Source organism: Oculina patagonica, chromosome 5 (genome assembly GCF_052425735.1).
Source record: "Oculina patagonica isolate OP01 chromosome 5, crgOcupat, whole genome shotgun sequence".
NCBI classification, from domain to species: Eukaryota; Metazoa; Cnidaria; class Anthozoa; order Scleractinia; family Oculinidae; genus Oculina; species Oculina patagonica.
The window spans coordinates 22,671,809-22,692,873 of NC_135762.1; the positions used below are offsets into that span (position 1 = coordinate 22,671,809).

General features: G+C 41.6%; 1 protein-coding gene across 12 annotated transcripts; it reads right to left on the reverse strand.

Annotated features, from left to right (window-relative positions):
* Positions 1 to 2,776: 2,776 nt before the first annotated feature.
* On the reverse strand, positions 2,777 to 19,339 carry LOC144653297 (uncharacterized). Of its 12 annotated transcripts, none has more exons than XM_078513258.1 (9): positions 19,175 to 19,339; positions 17,807 to 18,035; positions 14,273 to 14,464; positions 10,627 to 11,055; positions 10,037 to 10,239; positions 9,115 to 9,448; positions 7,960 to 8,687; positions 7,246 to 7,458; positions 2,777 to 6,743 (listed from the first exon to the last, which is right to left on the reverse strand). In XM_078513258.1, exons 4-9 carry the CDS (start codon positions 11,045 to 11,047, stop codon positions 3,429 to 3,431), a joined length of 5,214 nt encoding a protein of 1,737 aa, XP_078369384.1. In that variant the 5' UTR covers positions 11,048 to 11,055; positions 14,273 to 14,464; positions 17,807 to 18,035; positions 19,175 to 19,339; the 3' UTR covers positions 2,777 to 3,428. The 12 variants fall into 12 exon arrangements, with proteins under 12 accessions (XP_078369384.1, XP_078369383.1, XP_078369392.1 ...); XM_078513257.1 differs by having other exon boundaries at positions 14,270 to 14,464; XM_078513266.1 differs by having other exon boundaries at positions 10,627 to 11,048; positions 14,266 to 14,464.
* Between the last annotated feature and the right edge of the window lie 1,726 nt (positions 19,340 to 21,065).

Genomic DNA, 21,065 nt, shown 5'->3' on the forward strand with positions numbered 1-21,065 from the left:
ATTTTTTTTCAAAATTCTTACTACAGTCGAACCCCTATTAAGCGGCCACCCATTAAGCGGCCAACCCCTATTAAGCGGTCAGTTACTAAAGACCCGAAAATATTGTCAGTAAAATACTGTAAATATAACCCCTTTTAAGCGGCCACCCCTATTAAGCGGCCGCGGCCACCTTTCTGCCTCCCCGATGAGCGTTCTTCTATTGTTTTTACCTCTATTTAGCGGCCAATAAGAATGTAATATACGATATTTAAATTAATTTCCAACAATCTCAGACCGTGACGGCCGATAAAATCATTTAAACACAGGTTTATTGTCGTCTTCCTGTGATTCCGTTATTCCTTTTCACCTTATTTTGTATTGAAATAATGTTACCTTTTAAAAAGACCTTATGCTAATTTCTGACAAACCCCTATTAAGCGGCCAACCTCTATTAAGCGGCCAGTTGCCATTTCCCCGAGGGTGGCCGCTTAATAGGGGTTCAACTGTATTTTTGTTATACATATCGTGTTTGCAAACAATTTATTTTGTCTTTCCAGGCACTGCAAACAATTTTTTCCAATATTTTTCATCCCCCCCTCCAAAACAATAATGGTCCGTCCCTAATTGTCGAATGCTGTTTTAAAGGTGTGGCAAGGTGTATTCAGTCTATAACTGCTTATTTCAGAAAGAAAGCGGACAGTCGTGACACTTAACAAAGGAACGCATACGTTCGACTGTGTGCATTCGTTATCACTCACTAAGCCTTTAAACCCCCTGGGGCTTATAAAAGAGCATTAATTTAAATATTTTGCCACGCTTAATCATTCAGACTGCTCAAGGCCTGTTTACATGGAAGAGAGTTGTCCCTGGTAGCAGGATTACCCTCTCCCCCTAGCCATCTTTTAACGAGCGTTAATATGAAAAAGTTGTCCCTGTTGACCGAGCCAAAACTTGGCCCTCTCGGTTCAAAACACTGGCGAGAGTTGTTTTGAAACATCTATTATGGCTGCTTTTTTAAAATCAGGAACGCTGAATCATCGACCAAGACCATTTTGTGGACTAATTTACCACCGACTTTGATTTCAATTTATCTGCAATTTTGTTTTTGCTGATTTTAGCGTTTGCGCATGCTCCGTATGTGTCAACTTGTCCCTGGTAGGCGAGGCAAAAATAACCAAACTGTTTATATGTATAAAAAGTTGGCTCGCTCCCCAGGGTCACCCTCCCTTCAAAGCGAGTGACCCTCCACCCAGGGTCACCCTGTCCCCCGAGCCAACTTTGCAATTTCTCATATAAACACTTCGCAGCTATTTATAAAGAAACGTACGATAAGCTCTCTCACCCGGGGTGGCTCGGTATGGAGGGTAACCCTCCTACCAGGGACAACTCTTTTCCATATAAACAGGCCCTCAGTCAAGGTTACTGGATAATTGGAAATTTATTCCACATCCACCAAGGCAATTCGTAAGTAGATAATGGCTTTCTGCATCGATGGAGCCATAAGCTAAGTTTGGTAAGGGTGGGCTCCGCCCTTACTCTTTTACAGACAGAAAAAATAACCGTTTCGTATACCGTAAATCATCGATTAAACTCCGCTTACTCAAATAAGCGAAAATACTGAAAATAATTGTATAAGCGCTGCGGTGCCAATTTCTTGTATAATTCGTGTTGTGATTTAACTATGATGTTTGTTAATCTGTTAATTGTGAGTTTATTTCAAGGGTCAGTAAACTTCAGGGGCGTAGCTAGCCTAACAGACCCGTAGGCCCGGGCGTACAAAATTTTCAGCCTGTTCGCACTTAAAAATGTACAATAGAAAACATTCAAGCTGGTGCTCTTTCAAGATGAAATAAAAAAGCAATGTCAGCATATCTTAGCATTATATAACTCGCAACTCCCCTTTTCCTGATGGGATCAAAGCTCATCCAGCAAGTGTTAACTGTGGCGCTTTCTGGTTAGCCAGGTTCGAACCAGGCGACTGGCAAACGCACAACGGCCCCGGGGGGGGGACTCCCATATGAAACGGACGGGGATGCTCGTCGGAAATTTTGAAAAGAACCCCTAAAAGAGACCAATCTGGGTGTGGCTCAAGCCTTTCTTGACCCCTCAAAGATGCCAAAAAACTAAGAATGGAGTTTATGTTTGTATATTTCTTTGTGTGCAACCCTAAACGAGACCATTATGACTAAAAATATTGGTGCTTTGGGCGTTTTTTCCTGGAACACCCTTAGCGAGACCAAAAGTCCGAAATTTACACCCCTAAGCGAGACGACAAGCATCCCCGTCACTTTCATATGCGAGTCCCCCCCCCCCCCCGGGACAACGGCATGAGCTGTTAACGAAGTGTTTACAAACGAACGAAAATCGACGCAATCTTTGTCATGAAATGTTGGAGCTGTCTTAATTAATCTCAAAACCTTCCCCAGTGGACCTCCCCCAACCCCCAATGCAATCCCTTAAAAAGAGGTTGGCCAGGCCTACAACTCTTCAAAAAGCTGGCAACGCCAGTGAACCTGCATAGTGGCAAGCCTAAGTGTTTTGTTTCCTGGGGATTTCAGTCAGGTGCGAAACAGATAAATCCAGCTGCAGTGGAAGAAACCTCGACTTCGACAATTTATTTGTTTTCTGGCCAGCGAAGATTGGATACTAAAACGTTTTAGCACGAAATGTGACGTGCATCAGATCTCAATACAGACGCACGTATTAAAATCAGAGTAGGCACGCCCCTTTATATTTGATCAGTACTGAATATTTTCGCAGGTTTTGTTTGCAGACTACTTATATTTCCGACAACAAATTGGTGCAGAAATCTTCGGGTTTATTGACTAAACAAGGAAAGGTCCAAGGACAAACTAAAAGGAGATTGGTCACACTGTTTATTTTGTGTTATTCTGTCACGTGCAAAGCAGGTAAAAATATTATGAAGGCAAAGTTATATTTTTCAGATTTAAAAACAATCCTTTTCTTCAAGAAGACTAAGTGGGTTATCGTTACTTTTACAGTTTACCTTATGAGACGTGTCACATTTCAAACTATTCGCAAAAGCTACTGTTATCTTTACTGAACTGAATCGACAAACCAGACAAGATGAAAAAAAAAAACATTCTTGAAAGAAATGTGATCTTTCATCTTTTTAACGAAAGCTTGACGTTGTCTCTTTTTTCAGGATTTTTTTCCAGAAACAATAATACTGAAATAGAACTTGGTAATATATGTTGACGTGCTTCTCAATAATACGTGGTTAATAAAGTCCTTGAAACCTAAGCTAGCACTGGTAAGTACCCTTTTGTAAATGTAACTGCGAAAACATTGTCTTCAAAAAGTGAAAAAAACTATAGTCACTTAATAGTAACATCTCAAGAATGAAATAAAACAGAATAATATAAAAACTTCGTGTTGAGCTAGTTTCCATATCATAGTCAATCCTTCGTTAGTAATGCTTTCTCGCATCACTTAGCAACATCCCCCTTATCGTCATCCTTATCAGTATCCATGTCGTCCTGAGCTGATGGTTTCTCTAATTGGGATTCCTTTGTTAGAGTTGTTTCTATGGTCAAACCATCATATGGAGATTGCAAATATTCGTCATGCACCTTGCCTTTCTGCCCGGGACGGTGTAAATGGACAATCATCAGATTTGGGTTTTCTCTCAACCCCAGAGCAAGCCTGTCTCCAACAATTTCCACGTGCATTACGTTGCCATCTGTCGTGAAGGACGCCAGCTTCCTCCCGGTCTTTGGGTCCCATGCGTGAAAGCTGTCTGCTTCAAAGCTGTTTGATTTGGAGATGACTACCTCGCCATCTGGCGACAAATAGAGATTGGATACGTCTGGAGAAGAGATGGTACGCAGAACCTGGCCACTTTCGATACTCCAGACTTTGATGCCGTCGTGTGTTCCAGTCATGGCCATCATTGACGCTCCCGAGACTGCGACAGTGATGGCACTTTCGTTTTCTTCTGGATCGAACAGTTTCTGTATGAGCTGTCCGGAGTGTAGATCCCAAAGAAGTGGCCGTGAATTTTGAACATAATTAACCAGATATTTGCCATCATCGGATATCCGTGCGTTGAAGAGGATCAACTGCTCGCCTTCGTACTTCAAAACCTTGTGGGTAAAACTAGTTGTGTCAACGGCAATCAAAGGTAGTTCTTTGTCTTTATGATTGGTGGTCTTACGGCCTGCCAACGAACACACAGCCATTTTGCCATTGGTGCTAATAAGCATCTTTTCAAATCTATGCTTTTCTTTGAACTGCACCACTTTTACTACTTTTCCACTGTCAACATCCCACACTTTCAGAAATCGTCTCCCTCGTGAAAACGACAACATGTGCTTCTGGTCAATGAATCCGAAGGCCGTCATCCGTTTGCATGCTTTTCCATCCAAATTCCGCTCAATCGTCCCCTCCACAAAGTTGAAAACTTTGTAGTGTGGAATCTTCTTGTCGTCGATGAAGCCGACACCACGACTGGCAGAGCACATGCGAATTGGATCTGGGAACACCATCAAGTTCATCAGACGGCACACTCTTTGACCGCTCAGCGCGTCCCACACGTCGATCTCGTTTTTCAGTTTAACAACAGCTGTGCTGAGAACGTAGCGCTGATCAAAGCTTGACTGAATAGCTGATATTGTATCAGAAACCGTGTAGCCATAAATCTTGTTTAGGAAAGTCTCCTTCTTATTTTCATCATCTCCCTCTCGACGTCTATCGTAGACACGGAGACTGTTGTCTTGTCCGATTGCCAAGATATTGGTGCCATCTCGTGTATAAACGTGCGACTGGTAAACTGGAAATCTGAGGCACCTCTCCATTTCTCCGGTCTCCAGGTTCAAAATGCAGATTTCAAACTCTTCGGCAGTCACAACCTTTGTGCCGTCATCAGTTATTTGCATTCCATGAAGATCTTCCTCCATCTTGAAATTAGTCAGTTCGCGGATGAGATTTCCAGAAAGATCGTACAATCGCAAATTATCAAGGGAAGATGGGATCACAGCCACTTGATCTAAAGATGTTATTTTTATTTCTTTGACGAAAACCTTTTTCATCTTGTTTCTGGGATATGATATGTTGATCTTTTGAACTTCTTCGCCATTTTTCACGTCAATTATGTGCACGGTATTTTTTCCCTTAAGACTGTAAACAGCGTGGCTTCCACGTGCATCTAGAGTGCCAAGTTCTTCTTTCGTGTTGATACCTTTCAGTTTTAACTTGTGAAGCAGTTCACCATTCTCTACTTTCCAGATCTTAAGTGCATCGGGACAGATGGCTACTAGTAAGTTCTCATCATCAGCAAACGAAACTGGAGCTTTGGAATCATATGAAAACCGATCATCTTCAGACACCTGGAATTCTTGAATTATTCGCCCGGTCAGCGTATTGAGCAGGAAAATCTTGTGCGATCCAGCAAGTAGCAACAAGTCAGGATTCTTCTGGCTTATTTGGCAGAAAATTGTGAGGTAAAGGTCGGTCTCTGTCATGGTAAACTTTCGCATCTCTCTTCCACTGACGTAATCAATGACTCTGATGACTAATCCTTCTGAAGTCTGGCTTGAGATTGCAATAGTGCGATTGTCGTTGGCTATGCTGATCACGTTAGTGCCATACTGCGGCAAAGCCATTGAAGAGCGCAAAGCTCCCCCGGGCGCTGTCAAACACTTTTTGGTTGGCAGGAAACAAGCAATCGAGGAATTTAATGCTTGCTTCAAAACCATGTGAACATCAGGGTACTGTTCTTGCCTCTGCAGAAAGTTGTACATTCGGCCAATCAGCTGAGTGGGAAGTTGGTTGCTGTCCTGGGAAAGCGGATGAGCTGAGAGTTGTAAACATTCGTAAAGAAGTTCCACATCATCATCTTTTGATTTTACGTCGAGATACGACAAAAAATCATCCATGAGCACTTGAAGGGAGGTTCCTCGGAGCTTTGCTAGAAGAAATTCGAAGTTGCAAAGACATTCTTCTCTCATCTTTTCGAGGTTTCCAGAATGTAACAAGTGGAATGGCAGCTCACTCAGCTTGCGAAGATTGTACATCTCTTTGCCTCCACGCGAGTCGAACATCAACGGCTGCTTTGGTACCAACCTGTCCATGGACATCTCCTTGCCTTCTTTATTAACAAATGGCTTCTTCACTCCCCCGGACCACTTACCAAGAAAGTAGTCACTCATGTTGGCGTGAATCTTTTTCTTCTGCTCATCTGTCAAGTATCGCTCCCGTGCGGCCTCTATGAACTGACGATGAAACCAGAATACCACTTGAGTGCCGTCGGCTCCTCGTTCGATCAGATAGTCTCCTATGTCCGACCGAATACGAATCCACAACAAGGGCGGAAGTCTTCTTACTGGCGGTGTCCAGTACTGGTAGACATCATTCAGGACTTCGTCATCCAAAGAAAGGAGGTCTTCTAGCTCTGGCTCCGTCAAACCGTTCTTGGATGCAGTGATGTATGCCAGTGCATGGCTGACGAGGATTTTTCCGTGTCGCTTTTCCACTCGGCTAAACAGATCATCGATGATCTCTCGTACAGTTGGTTCAAGATTCATGTCGGATTCGGGAGTGTACGACTTCCATCGCAGGGCTTCGTCGAAGGATAGTTTGAGGTAGAGAGGAAGGGGGCACTTTTGGAATGATTCCATGACGTAGGATTTCTGTTTTGGTAGGATGGTTCGATTGGCTGCTTTTAACCAGGTGTCAAGGATGACGTCTGCTTCATCGAGGGGGATCTTTGGTACTTCCATAAAACATTCCTCAGGCAGGATGGTCTGAGATGCAGAACAAGAGAACATTAGGAAATTATTCAATTTACTAGACTTACTACACCTAAAGTAAAGGCCATAGACTAAGCAGCATTCTACCATAATTTGAATCATTAAGAGCATTAACGGTCGTTAACGGAAATTATCTGGTTTTTCATCGCGTTAAATTAGCGTGCTTTTCGAATGATTACATGAAATCCAAAAGCAAAATGATGTCATCTGCTAACGAATTACAACATAAAAAAATAAAATGCCAAGAAACGGCCAGATATAGAAGTACCATTACAAGGCGCGGTAAAACGGCGTAACCCAAGACACGTTTGGTATTGGTGTTGCTCCTATTTTGTTGAAGAAAAAACGAGTTTGCTCTATTTTACCCCAATCATAGACCAAACCAGAAAACCGCTTTATGCCAATTTTCCAAGGTAACACACACATTCTATAAACACTCTCCTTTGTAGACCTTTGTGTGGTCATAAACTGTTGGTTTTATTCCTAAGTAACTCACTCTTAGACTGGGTAATGCCTGGTATTCATCGCCAGGTAGAGTTGAAAGGATAGTGTACACGTTTCTTGGTAACTGTCTTGGAAACCAGTCCATCTGTCGACCGCTGTCATCAATAGAAAGCTGATCCAGTGAATCCAAAACCAGAATAACAGGTTGATTGCGAGCCGATTCCTTCAGGCATTCGTGGAAGTAATCTTTTAGGGATTTCATGTCCTAAACAAATAGGAAAGATCATCAGATGAGAAAGGAATTCAATACCAGCTTAACAGTAATTCGGTAACTTCTCGGCTATTTTTATTTTAAGGCAACCAGAAGATGTATATACCGCTTAGCGTTAGTGGCGTAAATGAGAAAAATGATTGCCAATCTGTGAAAAAAAAAAACAGTAGGAACAGAGAGCATCGGAAGATCAATTCCAAGGACGTTGGTTTTAACCTCGTCAAGGTGAATTATCTTATTTTGTTTCAATTCTTTGCATGAAGTGAGAGCGGACAGCTCGAGTGGGAATTTAGAAGACTAGGTGAATAGCATATCATGGACATTTTTGGCCTTCACTGCTCACCTGATTGAGGCACGATAATCATTGTAATAGTTACCCAATCACCAATCAGAACGACTGTAAAAATACTAATTATAGTGGAATGGTATCAATCACTGAGTAGATGATTGGTCTACAATTGAAAATACTATCACATAATCAAATCTGTCAATTACCTCCGGTATCTCTTCAGTTTCCTCTTCAGTTGCTTTACACAGCTGAATACATATGCTTCTTAGGAGAGGTCTGATAGCTGATGAATCCGGCGACGTACCAACAAATCGCGAAACGACTATGGCAGACTTGCCTTTGACCCACCGTCTCACTTTGGCTGCAATTTTGGCCATGATGGAGGTCTTTCCACAGCCCGATGCCCCGTACACTACAAGACTGTGTTTATCGTGATTCACCAAAGTATTCTTGGCAGCTTCCAAGAAATCTTTACGACCTTGGAATGAACTACATTTCTTTTGGCAAAATGAACCATGTTGGAAGATTTCTTCTACAATCGGATCTCTTGCGCCAGATGCCTCTTTCTCCTGAATGCCGTTGTCAATCATTTGAGTCAACGTGCCATAGAAGTCTGTACACAGCTTCTCTATGTATTGTGAATGCTCCGTGGACGCTGAGGGATCGACACCATTGTCAGACCATTTGATGTCGTAATTCATGATGTTTGTGCTTGGCAGGGCTTGTGGGAGGTCATTTTCTCGGAACACATTGAGAAATTTCTGCGCAGTTTCGTCTACGGATGAATTAGCGCCCCACGTCTTGTCCATGAATTTGCCAGCGTTTTTACTTCCGATGTTGGTCTGAAGATCTGAAATCACTCTTTTAAACCAGAAGCAGTGTTTTGAAGGATTCGATGCATTGATGATTCCTCGCCGGATTTCGTCCTCAGTAACTAAGAAAGACAAGGAAAGTTATTGGAAAAAATTCCCAACGCTTTAAATTATAAATGTTTGCATGCATTATATATAGACTTGTCGTTCGCGTAAAGGTACGTCTGTAATTATTTTTAAGGCATACTAGAAAAACAGAAGGACAGGCCGATTACAACCTGTTACAGGTTTGGATAAGCAACAAAAAAGGCGAGGCGAGCAGTTTTGATTCTTTCGCCGCTTCCGTCGAGATTACCCTCTCTGTTTTTTTTCTCGATCGCTTTATTTATGCGCTGCTTCTCAACTAACCAAATGTCTTTATCATGCTAGGAGAATTGTTGTCACCAACAGAGCGCTTGGCTGTAAGGATTTTAGCCATTGTTGGACAACAACGAAAGTAGCTGATACGCCAACCACTCGTTAAAACTCATCATGATTTAGGAATCATACCTGACATGTAGTATTTATGCCGTTCACTCTTCTCATCTAAAGCCTTGTCAGCAGCCATCCTCAGAACCACTTGCATTCTTTCAAAAGCCGTCCACCATTCACCAGACGCTTTCCTACGTAACTCCTCGTTGTCATAGTTACGATAATCGGGCAGCAGTGATGGGATTGGCTGCAGCAGATATTGAGCAGGAACTGAGTTGTCATCTCGCCAGAACCAGTGTTTCAGCAGTTGGAGGTCGTCTTTGTTGTCAACTGCGCCCAGGAGCTTCTCAAACTCGGAGGCTGAAATCTGTGCAGGAAAGGGACGATAGCCATACTTTTGTCCTAAAAAGGTCTGAAATGAAGAAAAATCGGACCAAGTCAATAACTTCATTCAACTAAAGTCAGATAAGCACGGGAAATAAAACAAATTACATCCGCATTCCGTGTTACGAGATAACTATTTTTCTACATCGACGTGCTGTTTGAAATGAGTTAATCAAAACCGATGCATACCGGTGTTGGTTTCATGCAAATGAGCTCACAAGTTCAGAAGGTCATGCAAGTGGCTATGATTGGCGGATTTCGATCCTTCTTGTTTGTTTAGCACGTCGAAAGATGGATGTGGATAGAAAAACCGCCATGCCCGTAACACTGAGAAGCGGGTGTAACGTGCGACGTCTTGTTACACCTTTATTCGTCAGGAAAGGGATAAAATAGACATAACATTGTTGTGAAATGTAAAATACATTTTGACAAATCCTGGACGCGTAAAATAGACCAAGCTATTACCCTTCACTGTCCTTTTAGTGAAGGTGCTACTGCAACACAGGATTATTAGCGAAATGACAATTAACTTTCTTACGATGATTTTAAATGTCTCTCGTGTGTGATTCATTTCTTTCTTGATGGTCGATAAAAATTATACTTTAATTAAACTCACAATGAAGTTGGGGCCAGTTGAGAGCTTCTGACATGCGCGTAGCTCCCTCATGCAGAGCTCAGTGGTCATGTGATCATCAGTAGACTCGTCCCGGACTCCCCATCTCATGTCCACCACTTGAAAGTCATAGCCTCTCTCTTGACAGTAAGACTTGAGTCGAGGGTACACTTTTTCCATCAATGTGTTGCGCTCTACAGAGGTATCTAAAATGGGAAAAACGGAGAACATTTGTTATCTTAACACCTCAACATTCTGGTCTTTGAAACAACGATTCATGCTAAATTCAGCAGACTCCCTAGTCCAGCCCTTGAACACTTTCTTCCGCCCGCCCTTTCTAGGGGTTGAACGCAGACGCGAGAAGATTTCAGGAACTGGACTACAGACTCCCCTGATCCTATACAATGAGTAATACACAAAAGAAAGTTTGTGGAGCACGGATAGCGGAACACCTCTTGCTGCAGGTTACATGTTAAAGAAGCGTTCGTACAGTCGTGAGGAAATGACCTCATCATATGAGTTCTGTCTGGAGTGTACAGTTTGGGAAGCCTAATGAACAAAACATATGTAAACTTTAAATGACGATACTGTACCTGTAAATGTAGAACTTGTAAATATCCTGACAATCTTAACATTGTCCGACATTTCCTTATCCAATTTGCCTAAGAAGACATTCTTCCAAGCGTCCGTCTCACTCTCGTTGGAGTTTACCGAAGACGACCGCGAGGACCTACCATCGGGTTCATTTTCTCCAGTTTCTTCGTCATCACTTTTAGCCTCGGAGTCACTTCCTTGACTCTTTTCCGACTTCTCCTCAGGTTCGGACTCACTCTCGTCGTCTGCCTGCGATGCGGCTTCATTTTCGGAGTCACTTCCTTGACTCTTTTCCGACTCCTTCTCATCTTCCGACTCATTCTCGTCGTCATTCCGGCTAACACGTTCTTCAGAACTTGCACTAGGCTCAGGAGTGGAACTTCGTCTTCTTCTCCTTCTTTTTGAAAGAATGATTCCCATCCTCTTTGCTTTGGACATCACGGTGTTTTAAGAAAAGAATCAAGATGTAATAGTAAGGAATTACAATTTTGATATATTTTTGGGAGGTTCTTTGCAGTGTCTTATCATATGTCGTGTAAACGACACAGTGTCTTTATACCTTTACCCCGAGCTTAAACATGTAATTAGAATACAGTCGAAGCTCTCGTAAGCGGACACCCTCGGGGCGCGAAAAAAGTGTCCGCAACTGGAGCTGACCGCTTACGAGAATGGTTCTCGTATGCGGCCACTTGTGGTTTAGGGGATAGATGGCCGCTTACGGGAGCTTGCCCAGCTAACATAATGCTAATATGCATGTAAGTGGTGTTTCGAAATGTAACCGGACGTGGATGACGACAAGACAAACACTAAAATATGGTACTGTAATTACTGTAAAACCATTGTGACGAACGGCGATGTGAATTTGACTGATAAAAACAAGATACAGAGAGGTTTTTAATAGGATTTTTTGGGGATGTCCGCTTACGGGAGCTTAAAAACAAAGAAAAAGTCTAAGTCGTAATCTCTGAAAGTGTCCGCGGCCGCTTACGGGAATGTCCGCCTAGCTACGAGAATGTAAAAATACAGAGTTTGTATGGGAGTTAAAACGAGGTTTCAAACAAAGCGGCCGTAAGTAGAGCTGTCCGCTTACGAGAGTGTCCGTTAAGAGAGCTTTGACTGTAGAACTACCACCCATGGCAAGCCCCAGTAAATGCACCGCTAAAAGATAAGTGCGTTGCCAAGAAAACGTTTGCATTTCGGGAAGGGTGTTTGACCATTTAAGTCCAAGAAAAAAGTGTTTGGGTGTCACAAGTATGGACTGGAAGAGGTCATGCGAATTTGCTCCTTCTGGTTGAAAAAGGGAAGATCGTATGGGGAACAGGAGGAACGAGGGACGAACCTATATCTGTGAAGTGACTTTACTGTAGTATAATAGTATTTTCAAAACTAATCCCGATACTTAAATTATGAGTTTCACGCTAATTAAGACCAACAACAATACAGCTACAGCTATCAGCCTCCACAAAAATAAAATGGCCCATGATTTACCATCCTTAGTATACTATTCCGCACTGCAACAATCATCGCATCGCATTTAAGATTGGGGATAAAATTCGGCGACCCAACAAGAGTCGCAGTGCAAACTAAGTACATAATGGGAGGGTGGGTGGGTAGGTAAAATTGTACCATTCATAATACCCTCAAACGATATAAACACCCATAACTGACTCCCAAAAATATTCGACAAAACTACCAGCTGGCTCTTAATAGCACTTAGTATGTTCCCTCCGCCGTCGCACTTGAACAATGTCAATTTATTTATGATTTGTAGTACTTATATGCGATGTCGATAATTTATGCAGTGCGAATAGTGACAACGATCGGTTAAAATATTAGTTGAAAAACACAAATCAGGAAAACAAACTGTGAAGCGCATGTTGATAACGATAAAATTCTCAGACGTTTCGAGACTTCTGTTCTTTATTAGCGTTAAAAATCAAAATCAAATTTCCACGGTCTCGAAGAGTGAAGACAAAGGGAAAATGTGGTCGATTTTATACAGTAACACCGAAAATTTACTGGTGAATCAGATGGAAAATCAGTGCGAAATTGCGCGTAAGAGCTGAGTTTCGTAAGATCGAATTTTTTTTCACTTGAAGCCGACAAATGTGTGAAAATTTTGTCCAAAATGTTCTAGCTGCCTTTTTACAACTCGCTTGATTATGTCTTTTGGAAGTCGCCCAATATTTGCCTTGCGTTGCGTGGCAGGTTACGTCATTTTCCTGGTCTAAAGGTGGTTTTCACTGTCACGCCGCGAAAAAATAAATCCAAAACTATTGAGTCAAAAATATATATTACAGGTTGTAGAAAGCTGCTATATAAACTCCTTGTCCAAGTTTCAGGTCTGTGCGTTATTCCGTTCTAGACTTATCCGTCAAAATGTTTCCCGCAAATTAAGAGAGCACAGTATGGAAACGCCATGTTGGAGTCCAACTGCTTGGACTTCGACATGGCCGCCCGAAATCAATGAAAACATCTGGCATTAAATTCTGCTACAAAAAGCGGTCAGATCACCCTCATGAATACGTAAACATTGACATAAACACTTCCGCAACACCTCAACCGTACAGATTGTTAGAAATCGCAGGATGAGGCATTTTTTAAAGAAAACGTGACAACCTTCTGGCGGCCATCCTTCTCATCTTTGATCTCGTGGGACGTGAAACTTCGAAATTTAAAATGCTCTATCTTAAAGACGGCGAATGCTATCGCGCTTAAAATCTCCAAAAAGAAAAATATTAAGTATATTAAATATTAAGGGGTCTCGCGATTCTGGGTTTTAGAATACTCTCATCGACATAATTTTCGACCAATAAGCGCGCGGGAATGATCTCAGTTATGGTACGAAGGAGACTAGCTTGACGTCCGTACACAAATAATTGGCTGACCCAATTAACATAGCGGCTGACGCGGTCTGAGTAAACCGTAAGTCAAGCCCGGGGGGGACTCCCATATTAAAGGGACGGGGATGCTCGTCGGAAATTTTGAAAAGAACCCCTAAAAGAGACCAATCTGGGTGTGGCTCAAGCCTTTCTTGACCCCTAAAAGATACCAAAAAACTAAGAATGGAGTTTATATTTGTATATTTCTTCGTGTGTAACCCTAAACGAGACCATTATGGCTAAAAATATTGGCGTTTTGGGCGTTTTTCCCCGGAACACCCTAAGTGAGACCAAAAGTCCGAAATTTACACCCCTAAGCGAGACGACGAGCATCCCCGTCACTTTCATATGCGAGTCCCCCCCCCGGGAAGTCAAGCGGTTCTGCTCGCCTTTCAAACATGTGTTTCAATTAAAACTGCATCAGATTAATTTGGCAAAGAATTAAATATTCAATTACCTTCATATCACACAAAATATCATTCCCTGTTTGCTAATATAAACAAGGAAAAACCATAGAGTGTTTTCATGGCAACCATGTTGGAGGAGTCAAACAATAAACTATATTTGTTCTATTGTTTCCATGAACATGGCCGCCATGAACACACCATGAACTTCATTTCACTAAATAAAAGATTTGGGCAAGCCTTAATGTGGACCTCACAAATTATTGCAATCACAAGATTTGCGCAAAATCGCTACCAGAGCACAGTTGACGGAATTTTAATGCTATTGGTATTATTTAATTTTAACCGATACTTACCACTTGACTTTCTAGTTTTCCACACAAGTGCTTTCAAGCCTGATCGTGCAGCAGGATCGTGTCACTTATCCTCGATATGACAGTGGTTTTGACTCAGACTGCGACGCAGGTTACTGATTTTCAGAGGCGCCCCAATAGAGAAACTGTGGACCACGCGAAGGCCAAGTGAAACCCACGAGGCTTAACCGTCGAATGCTGTTGAATACAGGAGTGGTAAGGCGTGTTCAGTCTATGACTGTGCTTGAGAAAGAATGCGGACAAAAGTGGCACTCATTAACAAAGGGACGCTTACGTTCGCGTTCGACTCTGCGCATTTAATAACAGCCGCTCACTAAGCCTTTAAACCCCTGGGGCTTACACCGGGAACATTAATTCAATTTTTGTCACGCTAGAGTGTAGCCTCCCACGCAGTCGTTCATAGGGGCGATCGCGTTACACGCCCCTAACAACGACTGCGTGGGAGGCTAGCTAGAGTGTTGACCAGTTTGCATAAATCATTCAGCCTGCTCAGTCAAGGTAAGTGACGGGATGAACAGAAATTTATTCTGCATTCACCAAGGCAATGCGTATGCAGATACTGGCTTTCTGCATTAAGCAATAAGTCAAGTTTTATAAGGGGAAGCTCCGCCCGTGGTCTCTTGTACATTACGTTTTTGACAGACAGTAAAAAGACCCGTTTCGTATACCTTCCTTATAAAGTGGTACCTCTTTTACACACCTGCATTAAATCTACTGCATCCGTTTTCTAACGCTTTAACTTTAAGGTAACCCGGTAGAGTGATTCTACTCAGCCCGTGAAACAGAAAACGGATTAAAGGAGCTACACGAACAACGCACCTTGAAAAAACTTGCACGTTTTTACAAGTTTGTCGTTGGTATTCCGTCCAGTTATTTTCGCGTTTTTATTACTCCTTTGTTGTTTTTTTATGTTAGAAAACTATTATTTTGATTTCCCTTACTTTGAAAGTTATCGGAAAAATGACTTAAAATAGCGTGACACTTCAAGCATCGAAAAGCAAAAATGTAACAAAAAACCTTTAAATGCATTACGAATAAATAAAATGTGTGGGAACTGCTATTTTAGCTTTTCTCACACGAAAGCTTCTAACAAAACCGGAAAATCTAACAGATGAAATTGCAAACAAACTACAAGCGGTTGACCCGCTGTGAACGAAAAGGGCTGATTTGCATTTTGGGCCAAGCAACTCTTTCTTTTGTAAACATCTGGCGAAATTGTGTACTCTAGTAGTTTTTTGCGATTATCCGCATCCAAAGGTGTGAATTTATAACGGCGGGTATCTTATAATGTAGCGAAGATCTAAAACTAGTGGTAACCACAGGCTAGAAAGTGCGGGCCTCGATGCAGTTAAGAGAAGGTACTGGGATGGAAGTGTTTTTTTTTTTTTTGGAAAAATATTTAAAGTCAAAGTTTTTGGGAATTTTTCCAGAATTTGGCATATCTGTGTTATTTGATTTTTTTTTTTAAAATCGGGGGGGTTTATTGGGAGTCTGTCCACCGAGAATAAAAGTATCTCAATGTCTGCGAAATTATGATGATTTTTTACGTGTTTGATATTACCAATCATCAACCAAGTCATTAAATAAATTTCTAAATCTCTTTCATAGATCGATGTAGGTAGCATGAGGTGTGAGCGTGTTTTTAGTTTGCTATTAAAGTTATAAGAGCTAACTTATTGGGTTTTCGGACGACGTTTTCCTAAGTGAATATGTTATGGGTAAAAGTGTTAGCTCTTCCAAGCAATAGCATTGAAAGCAGAAGTGCTAAGCCAGTGGATTTAATCAGTATTCTAAAGTCACTTACCTGCTTGCCAACAGCCTGCCAAACTGGAAAATTATCACAGTCGCTCGTTCGTGAAAGAAATTTGTATGCTTGATGCTCTACATTATTGTAGGCAAAAAGCAAAGGCACTCGGGATATGACCGAAATTCGCTGCAAACAATTTTGTTATAATCTGCGCTCGAGACTTCTGATCAAAAGCGATTTTAATATACTATCGTCTAGAACATGATTAAATATATAAAGTTATTTAACGTTTTGTTACCATGGTAACAAAGCGGCTAAAACAAAGTTAGGGTATAAATAGTTTTGCAGAATGCACAAAATAATCACGCAACCCACATGTTCCGCTCAGAACAATGGTACGTTTGTGACAACGATCGGTAAAATATTAGTTGAAAAAAACAAATCAGAAAAACAAACTGTGAAGCGCATGTTGAAAATAAAGTACGATAAAATTCTCGGACGTTTCGAGACTTCTGTCTCTTCATCAAAATCAAAATTTTTACGGCCTAGAAGAATTTAGACAATGAAAAAATGTGGTCGATTTTATACAGTAACACCAAAAATCTACTGGTGAATCAGATGGAAAATCAGTGCGAAATTAAGTGTAAGAGATGAGTTTCGTTAGATCAATTTTTTTAACTTGAAGCCGACAAATGTTGAAATTTCGTCCTAAGTGATCCAGCTGCCTTTTTACAACTCCCTTGATTATGTCTTTTGGAAAAGTCGCTCAATATCTCAAGATTTGCGAAACTTGCCATGCGTTGCAGTCGTTATGTCATTATTTTCATGGTCTACTCTCGTCGACGTAACTTTCGACCATGAAGCCTGGTTTTCACTAGCGACGCAAGCACAAGTGCATGGATAACAGTTCTTATTTCCCCGTGAAAACGGCTTCGACTCAAGCAAAAGTACAAGCGCATTGCATTTTGATCCTTGCGGCAAGCACAAGCACAAGGATCAAACTTTGTCCTTTTTGCTTGTGCTTGCGTCGCTAGTTAAAACCAGGCTTAAGCGTACCTGTCTTTTTTCTTATCCTAACATGCGTGACGTTAGTCTCTTTCGCAGTAGACTGTCCACAGCCCTCTATTTTTTCGTGTTTTTTCGATCGATGAGCGCGCGGTGAGAACGGCAAGAGAACTGGACGCCAGCGCAGTTCCCCCTCCCCCGCGCGCTCGCGCTTCGCGCTCGCTTCGTTTGCTTTTTTTGCGTTGAAAAATCGAGAGGCTGTGGACAGTCTACTTTCGCAGCCGTTGTTTGGGCTCGTCACGTAACGCTCCTTCCAGCGTTGCGCGATGACCCAAATAACGGTTGCAATGGAAACAAGCATGTATAGCATGACGTCCGTCCAAAAATAATTGATTGACTCAATTAACATAGCGGCTTGAGGTCTGAGTAAACCGTGAATAAGAGATTCTGCTCGCCTCTCAATAAGTAACAAGCTTTTCAATAGAATGATGTGAACATATCAAAGAATTCAATACCCGAATAAGAAACTTCATCAGATTAATTTGGCAAAGAATTTAATATTCACACAAAATAGCATTCCTCGTTTGCTAATATGCATAAGGAATGACTATAAATTTATTTCACTAAATAATACTATAGATTTGGGCAAGCCTAAAAGTGAACCTCTTAAATTATTGCAATCACAAGATTTGCGCAAAATCGCTACACGAGCACAGTTTACGGAATCTTAATGCTATTGATATTATTTCATTTTAACCGATACTTACCACTTGACTTTCTAGTTTTCCACACAACTGCTTTCTAGCCTTCGTTGCAGCCGGATCGTGTCACCTAATCCTCGATATGCCGGCAGTTTTGACGGAGACTCAGTGTGCGACGCAGGTTACTGATTTTCAGAGGCGCCCCAATAGAGAAACTGTGAGCCACGCGAAGGCCAAGAGCAAACCCACAAAGCTTAACCGTCTACAGGAGTGGTAAGGCGTTTTCAGTCTATAACTGTGCTTGAGAAAGAATGCGGACAAAAGTGACACTTAACAAAGAAACGCTTACGTTCGACTCTGCGCATTTAATAACAGCCGGTCACTGAGCCTTTAAACCCCTGGGGCTTACACCGGGAACATTAATTCAATTTTTGTCACGCTAGAGTGTTGACTCAGTCTGCATAAATCATTCAGTCTGCTCAGTCAAGGTTAGTGACGGGATGAACAGAAATTTATTCTGCATCCACCAAGGCAATTCGTATTCGTCAACGCATCTTGAAAAAACTGGCAAGTTTTTACAAGTTTGTCGTTGGTATTCCGTCTTAATCTTCGTCAGTGAAAATTATCCTTGGTTATTTTTGGGTTTTATTACTACTTTGTTGATTTTTGTGCTAGGCAACTATTATTTTGAGGTTTCCTTCAATTTGAAAGTACAATAATCAGAAAAATGACTTCAAATATCATGACACTGCTCCTTCAAGCATCGAATAGCAATAATGTAATAAAAACTTTTAAATACATTACGATCAAAATGTGTGAGAACTGCTATTTTAGCTTTTCTGCACACGAAAGCTTCTCGGGAAGCTTCTAAACAAACCGGAAAATCCAACAGACGAAAGCGGAGTATTGGTGGCACGCTGTGTTTCTCTCTTTCAGTTTATTCTTTTCATTGTGCAAACAAACTTCAAGTGGTTGACCCGCTGTGAACGAGAAGGGTTGATTTGCATTTTGGGCCAAGCAACTCTTTCTTTTGTAAACATGTGGCGGTTGTGTACTTTAGTAGTTTTTACGATAATCCACATTTAAAGGTGTGAATTTATAACGGCGGGTATCTAATAAAGTGCAGTGATAAAGGTCTAAAACTAAATCGTATGAACTAGGAGACAAAAAACATGTCGCGAAAAATTGGCATCGATCAACCAAGTCATTTAAATAAATTTTTAAATCTCTTTCATCGATCGATGTACATAGTGTGAGGTAGCGTGTTTTTAGTATGCTATTAAAGTTACAAGAGATAACTTGTTGGGTTTTTGGATGACGTTTGGTAAGTGAATGCGTGATGTTAAAAGTGTAAGCTCTTCCAAGCAATAGCATTGAAAGCAGAAGTGCTAAGCCAGGACGCGCGGGTTTAATCAGTATTCTTTAGTCACTTACCTGCTTGCCAACAGATTGTGCCAAACTGGAAAATTATCACAATCGCTTGTTCGTGAAAGACATTTCTATGCTTGATGCTCTATATCATTGTAGGGAAAAATGGTAAGCCACTCGGCGTATGACCAAAATTCGCAGCAAACAATTTGTTATAATCTGCGCTCGAGACTTCTGGTCAAAAGCGATTTTAATATATTAATCTTCTAGAACACGACTAAATAAATAAAGTTAACCTATCTTTAACGTTTTGATACCATGGTAACAAAGCGGCAAGAACAAAGTTTGTGATTTTAGAGCACACAAATTAATCACACGCTACGTGCAAGTTCTGCTCAGAACAATGGCGCGTTAAGCCTGGTTCTCATATGATCGTCCCGATCGTCTCTGTCGCTTCAAAAAGTTTGCTTGCTCCAATCACCTCAGACTTTGCAAACGACAGAAGCGACAGAGACGATCGGGGCGATCATATGAGAACCAGCCTTTACTACTGACGTGTAGCTGCGTCACTTGATTGGTCAAGCGCGCAGAAAAATTTGGTAAACTCGTAATCTTTCATGTTGTACATAACGTGCAAAAGAGAAGCAAGGACGCACGTTATTTGATGCTATGCCAGCACCTACATTTTGCAGGAGCCGCAATCTTCACGTAATATAGTAATTATTCGCTTTCTTGAAAAACTCATGTTGTGATTTAATTACAATATGTTAATATTGCGTTCATATGAAGTGTAAGTCTACCATTACCCGGTGGCAAGAACAACTAAAGTGTTTTGTTTCCTGGGGATTTCAGTTAGGTGTAAAACAGATAAATCCAGCTGCAGTGAAAGAAACCTCGACTTCGGACGTTTATGTGTTTTTATGGTCAGCGAAGATTGGGTACTAAAAAGTTTTGGTGCTAAAGAATACTAATACTTAGTTCCGACACCAAATTGTTGCGGAAATTATCAGGTTTATTGACTAAACGAGGACGGTCACACTGGTCTGTTTTTTTTTTTTTTGTATTATGCATGCTGTCACGTGCAAAACCATCTCGTCCCCAGAGGCCGCGGTTCTTCTGGCCTGCGCTAGGGATCGGGACCTATTGGCTATTCTGAAAACCCGCCACAAAGGCGTTTGAATCTGATTGTCTGTTGAAAATTTGTTCGTTTTACTACAATCTCCGACGCACGCGCACAATCAAACCGGAACCAGGAAATCCTGGTTCAGGTTTTGGATTCGTCCAGGGCCGTTGAGTTTCCCGACCGCTGGTTAAGGTGAACACAAGCTCTGGGAACGAGATTGCGTGCAAAACTGGTAATTAATATTAGAAGACAAAGTTAATTTTTTTAGATTTAAAGATAATTCTTTTCTTCGACGTTGGTTTCACCGTGGTTCCCCACCAGGGGGCGGGGGGGGGGGGGGGAGAAAGTCGGCACTTTCCTTTAGAGAAATAGCAGTGCCTGGAAACGGTGCGAGTCTATATCAATCAAGCCGTTGCTACGAAAGACGTCACCCAAAGTTTTGTTTTCTCATATCAATGACTGCATGCGTGTAAAATGCGAATAGTGGCGGTGTTTGCGTTTGATGTTTCACGCCACTGATTTCTCACAGTGATGTTTCACGTCACTAAGAATGTTTCGGCGGCGTGGAATACCAAGCGAAAAACTGGTCACGGTTGACATTTAACAACCAAACAATGGTAAATCATTTCAGAATCATTGGAGTTATTTTTAATTGGTATAATTCGCAAGCCCTACTTTTGCCAGACTGGACACCGTTATCACTGTTTGTTGTTGTGATGTCCGGCAAACTTCAAAAGAACAAACAAAATGCAAATAGCTATTGTGTTTTGTGCACGGTCAAGACCAAGACATGCGAACTAGGCAATGGCTTCGGTCACATCTACGACGTAACTA

What these genes read in the sequence shown, in the direction of transcription:
- LOC144653297 (XM_078513264.1), bottom strand. Translation starts at nt 11,047, where the DNA reads ATGGGAATCATTCTTTCAAAAAGAAGGAGAAGAAGACGAAGTTCCACT. An exon ending in TACAAGTTCTACATTTACAG is followed by an intron (nt 10,240 to 10,626) that starts GTACAGTATCGT and finishes TTCCCATTTTAG; the next exon opens with ATACCTCTGTAGAGCGCAAC. An exon ending in CAACTGGCCCCAACTTCATT is followed by an intron (nt 9,449 to 10,036) that starts GTGAGTTTAATT and finishes TCTTCATTTCAG; the next exon opens with ACCTTTTTAGGACAAAAGTA.